Source organism: Mustela nigripes, chromosome 3, assembly GCF_022355385.1.
Source record: "Mustela nigripes isolate SB6536 chromosome 3, MUSNIG.SB6536, whole genome shotgun sequence".
In the NCBI taxonomy this organism is placed as follows: Eukaryota; Metazoa; Chordata; class Mammalia; order Carnivora; family Mustelidae; genus Mustela; species Mustela nigripes.
Window position 1 is genome coordinate 166,427,818 of NC_081559.1, and position 22,731 is coordinate 166,450,548.

The 22,731-nt window shown below is 38.4% G+C and overlaps 1 protein-coding gene across 10 annotated transcripts in view; it reads left to right on the forward strand.

The window, feature by feature from the left end:
- OXR1 (oxidation resistance 1) overlaps positions 1–22,731 on the forward strand; it is a 439,622-nt gene that overhangs the window by 341,880 nt on the left and 75,011 nt on the right. For 2 of the 10 annotated variants that reach the window (XM_059395034.1, XM_059395037.1), the window contains exon 1: positions 22,353–22,677. The exons of 7 other annotated variants lie outside the window; for them this stretch is intronic. In XM_059395034.1, coding sequence (XP_059251017.1) covers positions 22,479–22,677 — 199 coding nt within the window. In that variant the 5' untranslated portion in view covers positions 22,353–22,478. Of the gene's footprint in view, positions 1–22,352; positions 22,678–22,731 lie in introns of those variants that run through there. One more of the 10 variants, XM_059395041.1, reaches the window with a different exon arrangement.

The window sequence follows — 22,731 nt, forward strand, 5'->3', positions numbered from 1 at the left end:
GGTTCCTTTTTCTCTACCATCTCACCAACACTTGTTATTTTTTGTGTTTTTCATTTTAGCCATTCTGACAGGGATGAAATAATATCTCATTATAGTTTTGGTTTGCATTTCCCTGATGATGAGTGATGTTGAACATCTTTTCATGTGTCTGTTGGCCATCTGTATGTTTTCTTTGGAAAAATGTCTATTCATGTCTTCTTCCCATTTTTAAATCACATTGTTTTTTTTTTTTTTTTGGTGTTGAGTTGTATAGGTTCTTTATATATTTTGGATATTAGCTCCTTATTGGATATATCATTTGCAAATCTCTCATTCAGTAGGTTGCCTTTCTTCTATCTACTTTTGAATGTTCGAAGTTTTCATAATTTTTAAAAGATTTTATTTATTTGAGAGAGAGTACATGTGAGTGTGTGGGGGGGGGGTGAGGGACAGAGAGAAAGGGAGACAGAGAGAGAATCTCAAGCAGACTGCATGCTGAGCATGAGCACAGAGTCTGATCCCATGACCCCAAGATCATGACCCCAGCTGAACCCAAGGGTCAGATGCTCAACCAGCGGAGCCACCCTGAAGCCCCAATATTTTTCATAATTTTTTTAAAAATACCAAAAGAAGTAGGCTTATGCTCTAGAAATTTTAGAAATAACTACAAGAAGTTTCTCATAGTAAGAAAGGTTAATCATTTAACAGGATGCCAGAGAAGCTTTCTCCAAAGTATTTTAAAAATAGGACAAATTCATTGGTCTGGGGGCATTTTCAGGTAGCCCTAGCAAAAGCCAGATCCGTCAAGCTCCTTTTCTAAAAAATGATCCTATAGTAGGTATTACACTTTGTGAATACTTTGGGCCATTGATCTTAGATTTAATGCTTTAGTTATGCTTTCTTTAAAAAAAAAAAAAAAAAGCATTTGGTGATGCTTCTGTTCTAGTCCTGTATTTATTCTCGTCATGGCACTCTTCTCTAGCAGTTCACTTTAATGGCTGGCAGATAAAATGTTAAGGTATGTACTCGTCCAAACCAAGTGTTTACTAGAGTCCTGTACTGATCTCATTGTGTTGAGAGTCTATGCTTAAGTGCAGACTAAGGCCTTTTGATGTTATGTGATCAATCAGAAACCTTTTAAGCTGGTATGTATTTGTCATATAGAAAAGCATTTCTTTCAACATCATAGAAACCCTTTATGTACTTACCAACTGTACAGCACATCATTTTTTGTTTCTGGAAGAGGGAGCAAAGGAGAATTCCCCAAGCTATTAAAAAAGAAAACCCAACCACTTTTGCAGCTTATGAAATGGCAGTATTTGTGGTAATATGTTTCATGTTTTCTGGCTTCCTCCTATAGAAACCTGAGAATGGTTCTCAAAGACTTAATAGTAAACTCAGCCAGCATCCTGAGCTGTAGATATTATACATTTATAGATGAACCACCGACGCCTGACTGGTTTAGTAGGTGCCTCAGGCTTACAGAGTGAGTCAGCAGACAAGCAAGAATATGCTTTCAGAAACCTTCCCGTCTGAACTACAAGTAGTTCTTTCTACATGGCACTATATTTTGGTCTGTTGGTTTAGATTTAATGGAATAATCTACAGCATCTTAAGATTTTCCTTAAGACAAATTCGTATTAGGAGGAATAAATGAGTAACAGGACAGTGGAAAGAATTTTGGTTCTGATTCTGAGTCAGAGAATTACTGACACTCAGGTGCTGGTCCTTTGACACTTCTCTAATTTAGGTTATGCTCCCTCGAGGCTCCCTATGGATAGGAAGCTGCATTGTTAGATGTGTGTGGTTTTCAATTTTGTAGATATTCCAGTTGTTTTCTCTCCCTCTTTTTCCTAGTAGATGCCCAGTTACCTAGTCTCTACCTCTGTTCCCGCCACAGTGGCAGTCTCTGCATAAAATTGTATGTATTGCTTATTGGCCCTCAGTCAGTACAAACAAAACCTGGTACTTAAACCGTGATCGTCTGCTGTTCCTTAAACATGTTCTACACACTCTTTTACCCCTCAGCTTGTTTGCTCTGCTATAGTACAGTATTAGAACCCTTGGCTAGAGAATTGTAATTAGAATAGTTTGTTGTTTCTCCTAACCATGTTGAGCTATTAAAATTGTTCATTATAAAATACGAAACTATTTCAAAATATCTAAAATGCCTTTATGACTGTAGATATATTTGAGAGGAAATATGGTGCAACATTTCATAGCCCAAAGAATTACTAAATATAGTAAAGAATTTTATTTTCTTTCATATTTTAAAAGAATATTATTATAACAAAAGAAAGAGCTTTAATGTATGTGTGTACACACCCAAGAAGTAAGGTAGTAAGAGAATACTGTTTAAGGATAATTTTTCCCAAAAAAGGTATAAAATCAAGACAGACAAAAATGAACACATTTAAATATTGTATTTAACTCATTAATGGAAGAACCAGCAACATGTTACAATAAGCTCAAAGGCGAATCCAAACAGACATATTAATAGATGAGGATTATTGAAATAAAAGTGCAGATGGAGACACGTTCTTCCACTGCTGGTGAAGAAAGCCAGCTCAGTCTATTGGATGGAATTCACATAGACAAGAATGCCTTTGTTTATTTTTTCTTAAGATTTTATTTATTTATTTGACAGACAGAGATCACAAGTAGGCAGAGAGGCAGGCAGAGAGAAGGAGAAGCAGACTTAATGTTGAGCAGAGAACCCGATTCGGGTCTTGATCCCAAGACCCTGAGATCATGACCTGAGCAGAAGGCAGAGGCTTAACCCACTGAGCCACCCAGGTGCCCCAAGAATGCCTTTGTTTATAGACAGGAATTATTTTGAATTGCTATCAGTTTTTATCATTTATAGAGTTATAAAGTTGCTTCCATAGAGTCAAAATCAGATAATCCACTGAGTTTACTATATACTTTATGGTTTTTCCACTAAAGCACAATGTTTTTTGTGTTGTTTAGTTTTGTTTTGTTTCCCTTATAGTTCTCTATCCCTAAGGGCACCATACCCTCCATGACTCCCTACTCCCAACAGAAGGAAGTCCAAATTCATTAGATAGACATTCACATTTTAGCTTCTACCTCCTTCAGTGTTTTGTGTTATGCAGTCCAGCACCCTTAAATCCCACAGTATTCAGCCTTTGTTCCCAAATATGACTAAACTTTCAAGTCCCTGCTAAATTGTCACTTCTCTAAGAAGCCATGTCATACTTGATCTACTTGAACCAGGAATTACTCTACCTCCCTTGATACTCATCACTATTTTCTGTACTTTTCTTGAAGATGAAGCTGAGTTAGTACTGAGATCAGGAAAATACCACCTCAAAGAGCCTTAGTGGTGCTTAGGAGATGGTTGGTCAGGGAAAGGTGGGTAGAAATAGTTGGTGTGTTTGAGCTTTTCAAGTTTAAGTCATGTCTTTCAATGGTTAGGATTGAGTCATGATCATGATGTATGTGATAATCTATGATATGGTGGTTTAGTGCTTGTAGAATAAGATGAGGGTTTGAAGCAAGGGGTTCAAAGAGTTCTGGTGTGTGAACTGTTGACTGATGCTTTTTCTGTTAAAACCGATGTGTCATTTGGGATGCTTCTGGAATGCATCCAATGACAGTAGAGTAGAAGGTCATACTAATATAGTCAGTCAGGTGTAGTAGTAGTTTCAGAGACAGAGAAAAAAATAAAACAGAAATATAAACAAATAATTAGTGTGGTAAGATAAGTATAATTAAGGTAGTTATGGAATGCTTTGGGAGAAAATACACAGAATCTTACAACCTCTCTGCAATCTGTCACTGCCACAAAGTCTAAAATCTTTGAGCGCCCTATTTTGGTTTATCTTTGGTAAATCAAAGAAGAAACATTATGTTTACAGAGACAATGTTTCTCCTTATTTCTTTTCTTTCTCTCTTTATACTCTTAACATCCCCAGGTGCATATTTACACATACATATATAAACACTCATATCAAATTTTGGACAAGTGCAAAGAATTTGTATGAATTAAGGATCAACTACATGACACATGCAATGCAAGTATGTGTGTCCATATATTTCAGTTAGCTGTATATGAGATTTTTGTAGTAATTATCTTTATCCCCTTGCTGATGCAGATGATTCTGATGGGGACCTTAAGGATATGTAGACCTCTGAATATGGCTCTTTTCTATATAACTCAGAACTCATGGTCTCTTCTTTTTGGGAGAGTTAAGTAGTGTGATGATTTTCAAGCACAATAGTCCTCTATTTAAAAATAGTAAAAATAAAATAAATTAAAAGTAGTAAAAATAAGCATATATTTTTAAAGGCTTAAATAACAAGTGATCTTTGCTAAATTCCTTAAGCTCTAACCTTTGGTGGCATGAAACTGACACTAGTTACCTTGCAAATCAGTTTTTAGAAATACCCTAAAGTAAATATAATAAAGTTACATTTGAGAAAAACAAATTAAATCTTGAAATTAAAACTCTGGCACGTGATTTAATGTTTAAGCTCCAATTCCTAAAGAGGTACTTAAAACTCTTTGTACCAAATACATTCTGTGTTTGATCATAATACTTGAAAGAATACCCAACATAGTCTTCAACAGGTTCCAAAATCAAACAAGAAAATATGCATCTTATAAAGTATAGGTACTTATAATATATAAAGTATAAAGTATAGTTACTTAGATTTATTCATCACAAGCTATGCATGTTTTATAAAACATTTATAAATCCTTTATAAAATTCATTTCAGTATTCTTTTACTAAAGTTTTGAGAAAACATCTGCAAAGTAGCACAACTTTTGAAGTTATCAAAAACTTACCACCATGCTAAATGTATTCACAGCATGCAAATTTGCCAGCTAAAGAAGCATCATCCCATTAACAATAAACCATTTGGCATGCAGCTATCTTCTCCCTTTGCCATATGGGCTTTTATCACACCTTTCTTTCAGTCCCAGATTTCTCTGCTCATTGCAGTTAAGTCAAATCCGTGCAAGGAGGGCTTCAGAGGGTAGGGTGTCTTAACTAGGACCACAGAGATTTTGAAGCGGTAAGCAGAATGTGGGACTGAAAGAGAAATCACAAAGATATGTCAGGAAGTGGCAATAGCCTGCCCTGTTATCTTCTCTGTCTTGAGATGGGGATGCACCAGGAGCAGTAGATGCCCAATATCTCTAGGCATAACTTACTAAAGTGCAAATGCAAGAGAATATTACATATTACTATAACTAGACAAAGGTTAAAATACTGCTTTCTGGAGCACCTGGGTGGCTCAGTTGGTTAAGCATCCAGCTCTTGGTTCCAGCTAAGGTCCTGATCTCATGGGTCATGAGACCAAGCCCCTGCATCAGGCTACCCACTCTGTTTGAAGGGTCTGCTTGAAGAGTCTCTGCCTCTGCCCCTGCCCCCATGCACTCTTTCCCTCCCTAAAATAAATAAATCTTGGAGGGAGGGAGGGAGGGAAGAAGGAAGGAAGGAAGGAAAAAAAAAGAAAGCTTTCTGAAGACAGAATATAAAAGTTGCCAGAGGCATCATGCTGTTATGGGAGTACTTAATCTTTCCCAACATCCATTAAATCTGGGGCTCTCAGTCTGGGCACTAGTGACGTTTGAAGCTGAATGGTTCTCTGTTGCTGCAGCTGTCTGAAGCACTATAAGATCTTAAACAGTATCCATGGTCTCAACCTACTAGATGCCAGTAGTAGCACACCCTCATTTGATAACCCAAAATATCTCCAGACGCTGCTGAGTATTCCATACAGGTAGAGTTGCCAGTTTTAGCATGTGAAAATAAAGGATGTTCAGGTAAATTTGAATTTCTGATAAACAGTAAGTAACTTTTTCATGTATTCCCATGCAACATTTGGTACAGACTTGTACTAAAAACTTATCTGTCATTCTTCTGAAATTCACATTTAACTGAGAGTCCTATGTTTTAATCTAGAAACCCTTCTGGGAGACAAAATTGCCCATGACCGAAAACTGTAGCATCAATAACTTGAGAGCAAACACTGGAGAGACTCTTGACTGACCTGAATGATAGTGTTGCTTTCCTTAACCTCTCTAACCCCATAAGCTTGTTTGCAAAAGGGGGATGGTTCATTAACTTCCCTCACAGAGTGGACATGAGGTATAAAGGAAATAATGTATGAAAAAACTCTGAGTACAGTGCCTGGCATAGTAAACAATTGATATATGTTCATTACTGACATTCCCTCACAAGACGGTGTCATAATATTTACTGATGTCTGGACTTAATTTTCACTAACAGGAAAGACTGTGTTACAGACACAACAGGAACCCTGCAGTGATTCTCAATCTTGACTGCATGTTGAAATCACCTGGGGAACGTCCTTTCCTGATATCTATATCCTACCTGTGAGAAATTTGGATTTCATTGATCTAGAGAATGGCCTGAGCATTGGAATTTTCAAAAGCTCCACAGGAGTCCTAAGGCTCACAACCACTCTTTGAGAGACAAGTATTAGAAATTGGTATTCCTTAATAATGAAGAGAGGAAATAAACTAAACTTATATCTTTATATAACTATATATAATTCTTGGGCTGTAGAAAATTGGGTTAGGAGGAAATTTAGAGAGAAAACATACATGATTTCAGTCATTCAACAAATACCTGTGTGCCTACTATGTGCCAGGCCATGTTTTAAGCAGTAAAGGGAGTCCCTGTCCTTGTTGAATGATAGTAGGGAGGGACAGATAATAAACAAATAAGACATTTTAATCTCATTTCAAAGACTATAACTAAGGCCTTCATGAGAGATGGTAGCATTCCAATGAAAAGCAAAGTCATGAATAATCTTAATGAGAAAACAAAATGGGGAGGAAGCAGCATGACTTAACAAGATGTTCTCTGAGCTTAGCTCTTAGAAGAGATCAAAGTATGAAGGACATATTACCAAGGACATGTGAAAGAATGTCATAAAACTGTAGAGTGTCAGAAAGGCCAAAACAGAGAATAAGGTTTTAGAAAAGTGAGGTTTAGAAATAGTGAAGAAACTAGGGCCATTCTGTTAAAAAGGGAAGTCCTAGACTTAAAGAGAACAAGAAGGAAATGTGAGGCTCTCTTTTTGAGGAAGATGTACACTAACAGAAAGGCAGAACAAGCATGAAGCCTATTTTACTTTATTTTTCCCAATTAAGAAGATTAAGCTACCAGAATACAAAACAAAAACAGTGAAATGGACATGTTTAGGCCAAGGTAGGTGAGACTATAGTGAAAGACCACCTACCTCCACTTTGCATGACTTGAAACCTCTTGGTCCAGAAAACTGAGTTATTAGGATATTTTCCTGTGATATTTTGGTAGTAATATAATAATAATGATTAAGTGTATTTTTGACAATTACATGCTCTTTCATAACAAACATCAAAATACATATGTAATGGTTTAAATATAATAGAAATTTATTTCACATTCAAATCCAAAATGTTCTTGAGTTCTCTAAGGATGGATTCAGGGACCCAGGTTCTTTTCAACTGTGGTTTTGCCATCTTTAATAAATGGCCTCTCACATGTCCATGCTCATCTGCTTTCAGGCTTTGAAAAGGAAAAGACCTTGGAGGGTTACCAATGGGATGCTCTTCTGGGCCAGGTCTGGAAGTAGCACACATGACTTTTGCAAGCTTTCCATTGACTAGATCTTAGTCACTTGGCCACCCCTGATCAAAAATAAAGCTGAGAAATGTAGTATGCCCAGGAAGAATAATAATTCGGTTTGATGACGGCTAGCTAATCTCTACACTAATAATAGGAAATCTGCCAGAAAACTGTAACTAGAAGAGAATAACTCAGATTTCAAAAAATGGGGTTGAAATGGAGTTGAAGGATACAGAAACAAAATAGGTTGGAAACCACTTGGGAGGGGAAAAACCTCATCTTCTTCTACACTTTAGGAAGGCATTTAGCAAATACACAACGTTGTTGATAAATGAGAACTGATGGATAATATCATTTAGTGGGTTCATACTTCTTCAGATAACAGAGTCCAGGGAATCGAATCACTGTCAGCCATGAAGGTGGTATCTTGTGGTGTGCCGTAGGCCTCTCCTTCCCTGTGTCTCATTAAACATTTCTATGAACAGCTTGAATGGAGACAAATCTGTGTCTGATTCAGTGAAAGAGTTATGTAATGATACTGTGGGTAAAAGAACAAAGAGTAGTTTCAAAATGATCTCAGCAATCTAGAACATAGGTCAACAGAATTTTTCTGAGCATAGCAAGGGCATAAATAGTTTAGGCTTTTGGGCCTTAAGTTCTCTGTCACAACTAGTCACCTCTGCTGCTATAGCCCCCAAAGCAGCCACACATAATACGTAAGAGAAGCAGTGTGCTATGTTCCAATAAAACCACATTCACAAAAAAGGTGCCAGGCCAGATTTGATCCATGGACCAAACTTTGCTGAACCCTGATCTAGAAGTGTAGGCTGACATCTGAAGGTAATAAATCTAAATTTATTCATCGAAGGCCAAAGAACAGTGGGCCTCACATGATGCATGAGTGCTCTCCTTCCTAATCACAGTAGAGCTCTAAGATAGGCATTATTTGCTCTTATTTTGCAGTTGAAAAAGCTAAATCTCAAAAATAAATCGATAGTTTGACCTAGCTTTCACATCTGAGAAACACTTATGGGCCATCATGCCACTTCAGCAAATGTTTGGGGAAATTGAGAGCGTCACAATTAATTGCTTGGCCCCAAAGATGGAGCATTTCATGAGGCAGCACTCCCTGGAGGAAAGCCCTGGGTTCTTCTGGCTCTGTGAGGATTCAAGGATCTGACCTTGAGACTCACTTGATGAATCTGGGCTTCACTAACAAATCGATAAAAATAAATGGCTCAACTAGATAAACACCAAGGCCTCTCTCAGGCCTAATAAGGTTGGTATTAATATGTTAAGGGCATCTTGTGAAAGAAACTGGGACTTTTCCTTTGTAGCTCTAAAAGCAATTCTTTTCAAACTTTTTCTATTAAGTTTTACATAAAACCAATACATACCAAAAATAGCATTTTATGGGCGTATGTGTATTATAAATACATATATTGAATTAGGCTGATGTACATGAAATACCAGTTTTAAACCAGGAATGACAGATGATGGATGGATTCTTTTTAGCATCAGAGCCTCAGCATTCTGCTTACTGTGTTTTGGTTGTGTAATGTCAAGAAAATCCTTATTCACATACATAGTTGAGATAAAAAAGATGAATTTTATTTGACAGAGAGAAAGCACAAGCAGAGGGGAAGGGGAGAGGGAGAAGCAGACTCCTCGCTGAGCAGGGAGCCCAACATGGGACTCGATTCCAGGACCCTGGGATCATGACCTGAACCCAAGGCAGACGATTAATTGACTGAGCCACCTAGGCGCCCCAAGATGAATAGTCTTGCAACCTCAAAATACTTCTCAGATTATGAAAATTATGCAAGAGGCCTAGAAGTAAAATGTACTAACTTCACAGCCAAAATCAGCTGCTCTACAACATCCAGGTATCCCCCGATTTTTGAAAGTTCAGGTTATACCACTTCACCTTTACACAAAACCTATCTACCATAATGCCTCTTTTGGATAACCAAAAGAAATCCAAAGAGGAGTTTTGCTCTTAGGAACAAAAGGCAAAAGTAAAAACAGCATTCAGCATTTGTCTCGGAGCAAGTCTTTAAAGAGGCAGGCCTACCCACTGCAGAAAGAATGGCCCTGCAAAGCTCCTTCCCTGGGATCCACACTCAGCATCACAGCACCAAGCCATTGTAGCCTTGAACTGTGTGGGCATCTTTATCTGGATTTATTTTGTGCATCTGTTAACAGGACGTGTCCTAAGATATCAGCCAAGCCAGAGAGAGGTTATCTTTTTGGTTATTTTGGAAATGCTCAAAAACTTTTCCATATAAATTAATGGTAATTGCTTCTTCCTTTTATACCATTGTGGCTGATTAAAGGTTTCATAGAAATGTCCCACTTTCAAATAGTGGGGGAACCTATATAAATTCAGCATATGTAATAAAAATAAATGTAAAGTAAGCATTTTTAATGCCTTGTATCAGAGCAGGCTAAGCTTATGCTACAGTGCCAAATGAACCTCAGACCTGGGTGGCTTGCTTGTAATTAGTGTGTATTTCTTGATTTCTTGCTGATATTGTTTGCCTAGTTCAGGTTGAGTTTAGGGAGGAGGAGTTCTGATCCACAAGGTTTCTCAGGCATCCAGGTTGTTGCAGATGGCGTCCCCATCTAGAGCTGTACCATCTGGAGCAGGTGGTAGCTTTCATCACTGTGGCAGGGGCGGAGGCATTTGGAGTGAGAAGCATTGCCTGGATTTTGAACAGAGGTCATTCTTTACACATATGAGTATAAAGCCCATACCTCACTTCTCCTCAGTATTTGCCAAAACCAATCTTATGTATGGCCTTATTTCAGAAACTGTGTGATTCCCATGAGCTAAATATGCAGATGCACCCAGAAGAACTACAAAGGAGCAGGGCTCATAATTGCAGTAGGCTCCCGAGCCCCACCCTACAGCCCTGGAATGGGGATCAATGGGATTGAGTTGAGAAATTTGCATTGTGAAAAAGGTTTCACAGCCCATTCTCATTATCAACAGGAAGCTGCTGCTGTGAACAAGGAGTGTTTTTATTAAAAGTAGAGGAAAAACAACAGATCTGTGGGTTTAAGATTACCTTGACTGCAAATGCTGGTGTTGGATTTAAGAGGGGAGAACCTAGAAGCTGGGATTTCATGTCATATAATATATAGGGTTTAAGAGCAAACATAAATACATGTGCTTTATATATCATGCAATGTGTTGGCAGGACCAGCTCAATCTGAGAGCCTAACAACATGGTTATAAAATTTCTCTATATTTTAGGAATCTCCTCCTACCCCTTCCTTGAGTCTCAGAAAACCAGTGGGATAGGCACAAAGAGGCCTCCTCACCTCACTCAATAGATGCTTTGCATGCCACTGCTGCTGATGCTGTTGGTTGTATAGAGCTAGCTGAGCACCCCTAGGAGTCCCTGGATAGGGTCAGGGGAGTGGGATAGGTGGGCGTGGCCTGCTTCTCTCTTGAGAAGTGGTTGGACATGGTCAAACTTTCCTTCGTGCTTGTTAGGACAAACAGGATATGGTTATATTGCTGTCTCTGCTGCTTTCTAAGAAAGCTGAGATTTAAGAGTAGCTCTGCAATGGAAGAAAATAACCAGTGCTTGATTCCTTTGCAAATTAAACCTATCCAGTTCATGCTCGATCATTTAAAGACTGACCATCTAAGTTTGGGTTTCTCTTCCTATATGCTGCCTGAATTGCGGCTGAAATACAAATTTCACCTTGGCATTGTTACCATCTCTCCCAAATGCTATTTGTGATGGGGAAGTGGGGAGTCAGGGCATCTCCATACACGTTGGGAATAAGAGTAGGTTCTCTTCCTTTCAAATACTATGCTTAGTACTTACTAACTGTTCATGTAGCATGGCTGAAATAAGTGGAATATTGGTAAGAACTTGGCATTGCTCCTGAGCACTTTCTTTAAGAGAGATGAATGGACTTGTAGTCAGATTCTTTTTTTAACACCATGCTTTGCTTTCTTCTTGCATTAATAGAGCCCAGAGTTCAGTTTCCCCCACCAGCAGGAAGACAAAACAAAACAAAGCAAATACCTAATTAGCAGCTCTAATTTGAAGCTGGAAATTGGCACGTTGGTATAAAAGTATTAACTAACAACAGGTTTGGGTTCCTCCCAAATTATTTTGTTCTTTCTTTACATTTTGGACTTTACATTATTTAAATACATTAAAAAATACAGAGCAAAGGGAAGAAAATTATTTCTAATACATTCTAACCTAAAATCACTTTAAAAACATAATTGAATATTTTATAACTTTAAAATATTTAATATTAATGCTAAAATTAATATATTAAAATAAAGCATTTAATATGCCACACATCCAGATGTTTCACTTATCAGTTTTAGATTAAGAACATGAAATATCAGGGGGCGCCTGCGTGGCTCAGTGATTTAAAGCCTCTGTCCTTTGGCTCAGGTCATGATCCCAGGGTCCTGGGATCCAGCCCCACATCTGGCTCTCGTGCTCCCCCCTGCTCCCCCTCCCCTGCCTGCCTCTCGGCCTACTTCTGATCTCTGCCTGTCAAATAAATAAAATAAATAAAATCTTTAAAAAAATGACATGAAATATCAAAATTCTATCTAATAAACACAATAAGAAGTTGCAGCAACATATAAAGACCTATTATAGAATTAAGAGACAAGTGGAACAAGGTGGAGAGGAAGAATCCAGAAAGGTAGAGACTAAGAGTATACTGCTTCATGGCTATGCATGTAGTCCCATCTGTAGAAGTAAATACTGTACTGCAACCCCACACAGAGTACACACAGAAAAAGAAATCTGCAGTAAAAAGAGACTACAAATATTTGCCTTCATACCATCACACTTCTGTTTGGGATTTTGAATGGCTATTGATCCTAAAGACTTTTAAAGTCTTACTAAGTTTTCACAACTTTGAATATAAATGGTTAATGCGGGATATAAAAATAGTCCTCAGATAACTATATGGCAAGTTGATGTGAGTTATGGTGCCTTAAGTTTCACTTAAAATTCTCAATGATGCTATTCCTAGGTCCTTGCTTGATTTGATTACCTGCACATGTTTATTTGTTTTTTTTCTGGTACGTGTAGTAGTTGATACTTTTTGACACTTTTCAAATTAAGCAAAAGCTACTTGGTTTTTAAGTACTGTTTGTAGTGATTGTATCCTGGATTTGCATTTACTAGAGGGGAATTTGTTTTTAATCAATATTAAGTTCTTTCCCATTCTGTCAAATTCAATCTTCATAATACATTTTTTGGTTTTTGATCACAGTTTTATCTAGACAATGACCTACACTCTTCCCCTCTGTGGTAATTTTGACACAGGTGATAGTCTCTTATGATAAGTTTGAATGCAAGTGTAACTCTTTCAATGGAGAAAGGAGTAGTAAGACTTTGAACACAGAAAGCGTAACCAGTTTGGCTATCCACCAAGTTAGGCTTTAGGTTTACTAGCAGATGCAGATATACTATGGAAAACAGATTTATTCCTTTGTTTCTTAACACTTACAAAATCTCTTGGCTTATTGTCAGTCTGCTTTATCAATTCCATCAGTGGTTCTGCTTATCCCATCAGAAATTTGAGTGCTGATACTTCTATCCCATAAAATAGTTGCCAGTTAGATATTACATGGTTTCCATGAATTGACATACTTGTCCTTGAGAAATGAAGGCAAGTTAAAGACTTGCTGGGGGAGTTCATCACCACTATATCTGCCCTTTAAAAAAAAAAAGAAAAAAAGAAGGCTAAAAGGAGTTCTTCAAGCTAAAATGAAAGGATATTAATTGGTAACATAGAAACATATGAAAAGATAAAACACAATGGTAAAGATAAGTATAAAGTGAAATTCAGAATACTCTTAGACTGTAACATGGTGGTGTGTTAATCACTAACTCCTAGTGAAAAGGTTAAAGGAAAAAATTATTACAAATAAGTTTGGCTGTAATAATTTGGTAGTGGATACACAAAATAGAGGTAAATTGAGAGATCAAAAACAAATGGGGGAGGGGGAAAATGTAGAGGCTTTTTTTTTTTTTAAAGATTTTATTTATATATTTGACAGAGAGAGAGGGAGCACAAGCAGGGGGAGCAGCAGAGGGGTAGGAACAAGCAGGCTCCTCACTGAGCAGGGAGCCCCAACATGGGGCTTGATCTCAGGATCCTGAGATCATGACCTGAGTGGAAAATAGACACTTAACCTGACCGAGCTACCCAGGAGCCCCAAGAGTTTTTACATGCTCTTGAAATGAAGTTATCAGCTTAAAATAATGTTATGTTTTATGTGAGACTCATGGTAACCAAAAAGCAAAAACCTATAGTAGATAGATACTCATAAGATAAAAAGAAAGAAAGAAAAACATACCACTATGGAAATCTATCAGTTTACAAAGGAAGACAGCAAAAGAGGACAAAAGGAGCAAAGGAACTAAGTAACAGTCAAAAAAACAATAATGTGGCATCAGTAAGACCTTATCAAATCTTTACCTGTTAATTTAAATGTAAATGTATTAAATTCTCTAATCAAAAGGGGTGGAGGGGCTGAACAAATTAAAAAAAAAACAAAAAACAAAAACAAGATCCAACCATATGTTGCCCACAAGAGACTCACATCAGCTTCAGGAATCACATAAACTAAAAGTAACGAGATGGAAAAGGATAGTCCATGCAAATGGAAGGCAAAAGAGAGCAAGAGCAGCTATACTTAAGGTAGACAAAATAGAATTTAAGTAAAAAACCATAATGAGAGACAAAAGAAGGTTATTATAATATGACAAAGATGTCAGTTTCATTAAGAAAATATAATAATCATTAATATAGATACACCTGTACTGGAGCATCTAAATATACTTCTTTTTTTTTTTTTTTAAGATTTTACTTATTTGGGGCGCCTGGGTGGCTCAGTGGGTTAAGCCACTGCCTTCGGCTCAGGTCATGATCTCAGGGTTCTGGGATCGAGTCCCGCATCAGGCTCTCTGCTCAGCAGGGAGCCTGGTTCCTCCTCTCTCTCTCTCTGCCTGTCTCTCTGCCTACTTGTGATCTCTCTCTGTCAAATAAATAAGTAAAATCTTTTTTTTAAAAGATTTTATTTATTTATTTGAGAGAGAGAGAGAGTGAGAGGGAACCTGAGAGGGGAGAAGGTCAGAGCGAGAAGCAGACTCCCCGCAGAACTAGGAGCCCAATGTGGGACTCAATCCCAGGACTCCAGGATCATGACCTGAGCTGAAGGCATGGCTTAACCAACTGAGCCACCCAGGCACCCCTAAATATACGTTTTAAAATGTGAAGGGAGATGTGAAGAGAGAAACAGGTAACAATACAGTAAGGATAAGGAACTTTAATATCCCATATTCAACAATAGATGGATTAGCCAGTCAGTCAGCCAACATTGGTTTTAAACTACACATTTGACCAAATGGACCTAACAGAACATATGCAGAATATTCCATCCAACAATAGCAAAATACATATTCTTCTCAAGAACACATTGAATAGTCTCCAGAACAGATCATATGTTATGTCACAAACAAGTCTTAGTAAATTTAAAAGGGTTGAAATCATACAAAATATCTTTCCCAACCACAATGGTATGAAACTAGAAATCAGTAACAGTAAGATAATTGGAAAAAATTCATAATTCATAAATATTTGTAAATTGAACAACACACTCTTAAACCAGTTGGCCAAAGGGGAAATCAAAAAGTATCTTGAAACAAATGAAAATGAAAATACAACATACCCAAACTATTCGAAACAGCAAAATCAGTACTGTGAGATAATTTTATAGAAGATTTTAAGAAAAAATAAAGATTTCAAATAAACAACCTAACTTTATACTTCAAAGAACTAGAAAAAGAACTTTGAACAAACTTGTTCAAAAGTTAGAAGGAAGGAACAAAAGATCAGAGCAGCAAAATGAAATAGAGACCAGAAAAAAATAGAGAAGATCAATGAAATTAAATGTTGGTTTTTTTTGAAAAGAGAAACAAAAGTGACAAACCTTTAGCTGGACTAAGAAAAAGAATAAACAGCTATAAATAAATTTAGAAAGAAAGGAGCCATTACAGCTGATAACAAACAAATATAAAGGTTCATAAGAGACCAGTGTGCCCAGAATTGGATTACCTGGGAGAAATGGATAAATTCCTAGAAATCTACAACCTACTCAAATTGAATGATGAAGAAATAGAGAATCTGAACAGGGGTGTCTGAGTGGCTCAGTCGTTAAGCATCTGCCTTTGGTGGCTCAGGTCATGATCCCAGGGTCTGGGAATCAAGCCAGCCTTGGGCTCCCTGCTCAGCGGGGAGCCCGCTTCTCTCTCTCCTACTACCCCTCTTGTGTTCCCTCTCTTGCTATGTCTCTCTCTCTGTCAGATAAATAAATAAAATCTTAAAAAAAAAAAGAAAGAAAGAAAGGAAAGAAAATCTGAACAGACCAAATGTGAGTAAGGAGACTGATCAGTTATCAAAAATATCACAAAAAGAAAAAAAAAAAAAAGGCCCAGGACCAGATGGCTTCAATGGAGAATTCTGCCAAATATTTAAAGAATTAACATCAGTTCTTAATCTTTCCAAAAAAAATGGAAGAGGAGGGAACACTCCAGAACTCGTTTTATGAGGCCAGCATTATCCCCAATACCAAAGCCAGATAAGGAGTCCGCAAGAAAAGAAAACTACAGAACAATATCTCTCATGAATATTGATGCAGACATTTTTCACTAGCAAACCAAATTTGACAGCATAATAGAAAGATCATATACCATGATCAAGTGGGAATTAATCCTGAGATACAAGAATGGTTCAATATATGCAAATCAATAAATGTTATATATATGCCATATTAAAAGAATGAAAAATAAAAATCATACAATCATCTCAATAAATGCAGAAAAACAGTTGACAAAATTCATTATCCCACCATGGCAAAAGCTCTCAATAAATCTGGGTATGGAAGGAAGGTATCTCAACATAATAAAGGCCATATATATGCCAAGCCCATTATCATAGTACTCTGTGGTGAGAGTTTGAAAGTTTTTCCCCTAAGATCGGGAAGAAGACAAGGGCTCCCACTCTCAACAGTACTGAATGTTCTAGCCAGAGCATTCAGGCAAGACAAAGAAATAAAATGCAACCAAATATGAAAGGAGGAAATGCAGTTGTCTGTATTTGCAGAACATGATCTTATATACAGAAAATCCTAAAGACTTCTTGAAAATATTGTTAGAACTAATAAATGAATTTTATAAAGTTGCAGGATACAAATCAACATAGAAAAATCAGTTGCATTCATATAGACTAACCATGAATTATCCAAAAAAGAAATAAAGCAAACCATTTGTAATAGAATAAAAAACAGCAAAATGCTTAGCAATAAAGTTAACCGAAGAGGTGAAGGGTCTCTACTGTGAAAACTATAAGATGTTGAGGAAGAAATTGGACATAAAAAAAATAAATTGAAAGGTATTCTGAGTTCAAGTATTAGAACAATATTGTTAAAATGTCTTTACTACCTAAAGTGTTCTACATATTCAGTGCAATCCCTCAAAAATCCAGTGGCATTTTCATAGAAATAAACCAAACAATCCCCAAATTAATATGGAATTACAAAAGACCCTAAATAGCCAATCCTGAAAAAGAAGGAGAAAATTGAAAAATTATACTTCCTGATTTTAAATTATATTACAAAGCTATAGTTATCAGAACAGTATAGTACTGCCATAAAAACAGACACATAGACCAATGGAACAGAATCAAGAGCCCAGAAACAAACCATCCATATACTGTTAATTAATATTTGACAAGGGAGCCAAGAATATTCACTGAAGAAAGGACAGTCTCTTTAATAAATGGTATTGGGGAAATTGGATAGTCACACACAAAAGAATGAAATTGGATTTCTAACTTATACCGTACACAAAAATTAACATGAAATGGATTAAAGATGCAAATGTGAAACCTGAACCTATAAAACTCCCAGAAGAAAACACATGGACAAAAGCTCCTTGACATTGGTCCTAGCAATGATTTTTGGATATGATACTAAAAAGGCAAGCAGTAAAAGCAAAAACAAACCAGTAGGACTGTATCAAACTAAAAATCTTATGTACAGCTAAGGAAACCAGCAATAAAATGAAAACCCAGCCTAAAGAATGGGAGAAAACATTTGCAAACCATTTATCTGATAAGGAGTTAATATCCAAAATACATAAGCAACTAAAAATTCGATAGCAAAAACAAAAAACAAAGGAACCCAAAGAATCCAATGAAAAAAATGGATGGAAGACTTCAAGAAACATTTTTCTAAAGAAGACATACAAATAGCCAACAGGTACACAAAAAGATGTCCAACATCACTAATCATCAGAAAAATGCAAATCAAAAACACAATGAGATATCAGCTCACAACAATTAAAATGATTATCCATCAAAACAAGAAGAGAGAGCAAGTATTGGTAAGGATGTGGACAAAAGGGAACCCGTGCTCCATTGGTAGGAATGTAGATTAGTAAAGCCATTGTGGAAAACAGTATGGAGGGTCCTCAAAAAAATAAATCTAGAATTACCATAAGATCTAGCTGTTTCACTTCCGGGTATATATCTGAAGGAAATGAAATCACTATCTTAAAGAAATATTTGCACTTCCATGTTCACAGCAACATTACACAGTAGCCAGGACATGGAAACAACCTAAATGTCCATCACTGGATAAATGGATAAAGAAGATTCGCTCTCTCTTTCTCTCTCTCTCTCTCTCTCTCTCTCTCTCTCTCACACACACACACACACACACAGAATATTACTCATCCATTAAAAAAGAAGGTTATCCTGTCATTGGCATCAACATGGATGAACATTGAGGGCACTATGCTAAGTGAAACAAAAGTCAAAGAAAGACAAATACTGTATGATCTCACTCACATGTGGAATCTAAAAAAGGTGAACTCATAGAAACAGATTAGAATTGTGGTTGCCAGGGGTTGGGCGTTGGAATGAGTGAGATGTTGTTCAAATGGTACAAACTTCTGATTTTAAGATGAGAAATTCTGAGGCTTCAATGTGTAGCATGGTGACTATAGGAAACAGTCACCATTATATGCTTGAATATTACTACGAGAGTAAATCTTAAATGTTCTCACCACATACATAAAAGTAATATGTGCATTGATGGAGATGTTAACTAACCTTATTGTGGTAGTCATTTTGCATTGTATCAAATCAATACATTATATACCTTAAACTTACATTATTATACATATAGGGAAATGAAAACATATGTCCATAAAAAATTTGTACGCAGATGTTTATAGCAAAATTCTTCATAATAGCCACAAATGAGAACAATCCAAATGCCCATCAACTTAATGAATGGATAAATAAAATGTGATATATCCATATGCTAAGTGAAAAAAGTCAGATACCAAACACCAGATAGTATATAATTCCATATGTATGAAATATCTATAAAAGGTAAATCCATAAAGACAAATGGTAGATTAGTGGTCACCACCTCCTGGGGGGTGGGCATGGGGAGTGACTGCAAATAGGTAAGAAGTTTCTTTTTGGGGTGATAGAAATGTTGAAAAAGTAGATTTTTGGTAATGGTTTAACAACTGTGTACATGTACAATATCTGTTGAATTGTATGCCTTTAACAGGTGGATTATATGGTTTGTAAATCATACCTCAATAAATATAATTCTCATATTTTATTAACTTTTTAAAGGATTTTATTTATTTATTTGAGAGAGAGAGGGACAGGTTGAGAGAGCACAAGGAGTGGGGTGGGGAGAGGAAGAAGCAGGCTCCATCCCAGGACTCTGGGATCAAGACCTGAGCAGACGCTCAACCGACTGAGCCACCTAGGGATCCCAATAGGTATATTTTTAAATGAGGAAAAGGTTGCTAGGGGAGACAGACATGGTATAAGGAACCTTTTTTTTTTTTTTTTTTTTTAAAGGATGGAAAGGATTTCCGTGAATGATATAGGTAGGAAAAGGGGAAGGATCCAGAGTGAAGAGAGAGAAAATAATACAAGGAAGTAGTAATAACATTGACAAGTCAAAGGCAATATAAACCAGACTAAGATCAAGAGTTCATTTGGAGGGATGCCTGGATGGCTCAGTTGGTTAAGCATCTGCCTTTGGCTAGGATCATGTCAGGGTCCTGGGATGGAGTCCTGGCTCAGCAGGAGAGGGGGATCTGCTTGTTCCTCTGCAGCTCCCTGCCCACACCCCCCGTCCCTACCAGTACCCCCCCTTCCATTTGTGAGCTCACTTTCTCTCTCTCTCCTTCTCTCAAATGAATAAATTTTTAAAATAAATTTTTAGAAGTTAATTTGGAGAGGGAATGGCATGAATAGAAGTTACTTCTGAGGCAAAGTAAAAGGAGATGAGCTTGTTGTAGATTGAAGAGAAAAAGAAAAGTGAGATGGTTCATATTTGAGGGCCTAATGACTTCTCACGCAGAAGGCAAGGTAACATATTAGTTAGATGAATTTAGTAACTTCAGGAGAATAGTGATGATTCAGACAACAAATGTGAAGAATAAGAAAGAAAGCTGATTGACTATATGAATAAAAGGATTTTGGAGACATTAAGGGCTTACTTGAGTTTAAATCAAAATTTGTAAAGCACATAATCATCAAGTTTACACATTTTTTTCTCCAGCAGCTCTAGCTTTCCATGAAACAGAAGCAGAAAAAAAACTGATGGGCCAACTGCCTCTAACCCTGTATTCGAACTGGTAAGAGTACAGGTTCCTGCTTAGGTTGGATGTAAAAGTGCAGATTCAATGAAGGATAAAAAACTCAGACACTATTTGGATAGGACTATCACAAACTAGATATTTCTATATGTGAAACATATTTTAGAAAAAGAATTTCAATTTAGTCAATCAGAATTAGACTTAAGTCATTCCAATTTGATTTTTAAGCTTACTGAGCCTCTGTGAGATTTCAGAAGTGGTGCTAAGGGTGGTAATGCTTCCTTATTGAAAAGAAAACTCAGAAAAACTAGGAGTCACCTACCATTCTACCAGTGGGTCCCGTAAGAGGTCCAGAACATCTGAACACAGGGATGATTGGTGGATATGTAGATTTCTGGGTCCTTTCTCACAAACACTGAGTTACACCGTGGGGGTACAGCCCAAACATTGTGTATTTTTTTTTTAAGATTTTATTTATTTATTTGACAGATCACAGGTAGGCAGAGGGGCAGGCAGAGAGAGAGGGGAAAGCAGGTTCCCTGCTGAGCAGAGAGCCAGACTAGGGGCTCTATCCTAGGACCCTGAGATCATGATCTTGACCCAAGCCAAAGACAGAGGCTTTAACCCAGTGAGCCACCCAGGCACCCCAAACATTGTGTGTTTTAACCAGGTATAAAGGGGATGCTATTGTTAAGATAGTTAAGTTTTTTCTAGTAAGAATTTAAGCTGAAAGGTAGTGGTGGGAAAAAGATCATTTTGAAAGAGGGAAGAGGGGATAATCTTTATGGTTCAGCAAAAAGCTTAAGTTCCTGAAGGCTTTTCTTTTTCTTTCTTTTTTTTTTTTTTTAAGATTTCATTTATTTATTTGACAGAGGGAGAGAGATCACAAGTAGGCAGAGAGGCAGCCACGGGGGGGGGGGGAGGCAGGATCCCTGTTGAGCAGAGAGCCCGATGTGGGGCGATGTGGGGCTCCATCCCAGGACCCTGAGACCATGACCCGAGCTGAAGGCAGAGGCTTAACCCACTGAGCCACCCAGGCGCCCCCTGAAGGCTTTTCTTGACTCCATTATTTGGTATTACTAAATCTTCAACTCAAGTAATTCAAACCTTTTCTTCACATACATTAATAAATTGGTAATTCTAAGAAAGAGAGTTTATTTAATGCATGCGAAAAACTAAAAGTGATATAAACAGATATGAAAGGACAGGAATAACCAGATCTCAGTAAATGTCAAAAGTCATTACTTCTTTTCTGCCTAAAGAATAAGGTTGCACACTAAAACCCTTGATTACCTTGCTTTATACCAGGTATAAAGGGGATGTTTTATATCTGGTCCATGAATCTGGTCCTCTATCTGGTTATAGGGCCAGATTCATGAAATGTCAAACTCTTAACAGTTCATAATGTCACAACGAACTTAAAATGTGACTATTAATGCTTTATTCTTCGAATATGGTCTCATAATGCTTGGTAAGAAGCATCTTATCTAAGTTGGTTTTAACTACAAAGTTTTGCCTCAAAGCCACCTTCCCTCCTGCCTCCCTACCCCCACAGAGCCCCCCAAATTACAAGCTGCAAAAGTTTGAATTGTGCCCCTCCCCCCCCACCCACACCCACACAAACTTTTTGACACTTCTCTCCTAGGCCCCCAAACTGTACATAACTCCAGCAGAGCCTCCCTGGGCCATTTTTATCCTCGGCTCAGCCCCAGGGCCCCAAAGCTCAACCTCCCCCGCTTTCCCCAGCAGTCCTGAAAGTCCGGTCGGGTCCGGACGGGGCGGGGCAGGGCGGGGCGGGCCTGCTCCATTGGAGCCGGCCGGGGGGGTGGAGGAGCCGATAGGACGGGTCCGGCTTGCTTAAAAGCCGCCAGCTTCTCGGCCCTGCATCTACTCCAGGAAGAATGCGTCTACTTTACAAGCGAAGCTTTGCCTGACTTGGCGTCTGGAAGCGACAAGAATAACTTTTCAAAAACTTTTGCCTCCCCCCCCCCCCCGCCCCCCCCCCCCCCGCCGCCTAGTTTCCCGATGGTCCGCCCCCGGGCCGAGCTAGGGAAGCCCCCTCCCCCTCCCCGCCTCCTGTGAGGCGCGCGGAACCACCGCCCCCGGTCGGGTCGCAGGGGCGGGCAGCCTCGCACTCAGTGGCTGCCGCCGCCGCGCAAACCGTCGGCCTCCCGGGCCCCTGCCCCGCGGCAGCATGGACTACCTGACCACGTTCACGGGGAAGAGCGGGCGCCTTCTGCGGGGCACTGCCAACCGCCTGTGGGGCTTCGGGGGTGGCGGCGAAGCCCGGCAGGTGCGCTTCGAGGATTACCTGAGGGAACCCGCCCAGGGGGACCCCGGGTGCGGGTCCCCGCCCCACCGGCCCCCGGCGCCGTCCAGCCCGGAGGGACCCGGTGAGCCCAGCCTTCCTTCGCCTCCCGCGCGGCCGACCCGAGCTGAGGGCTGGG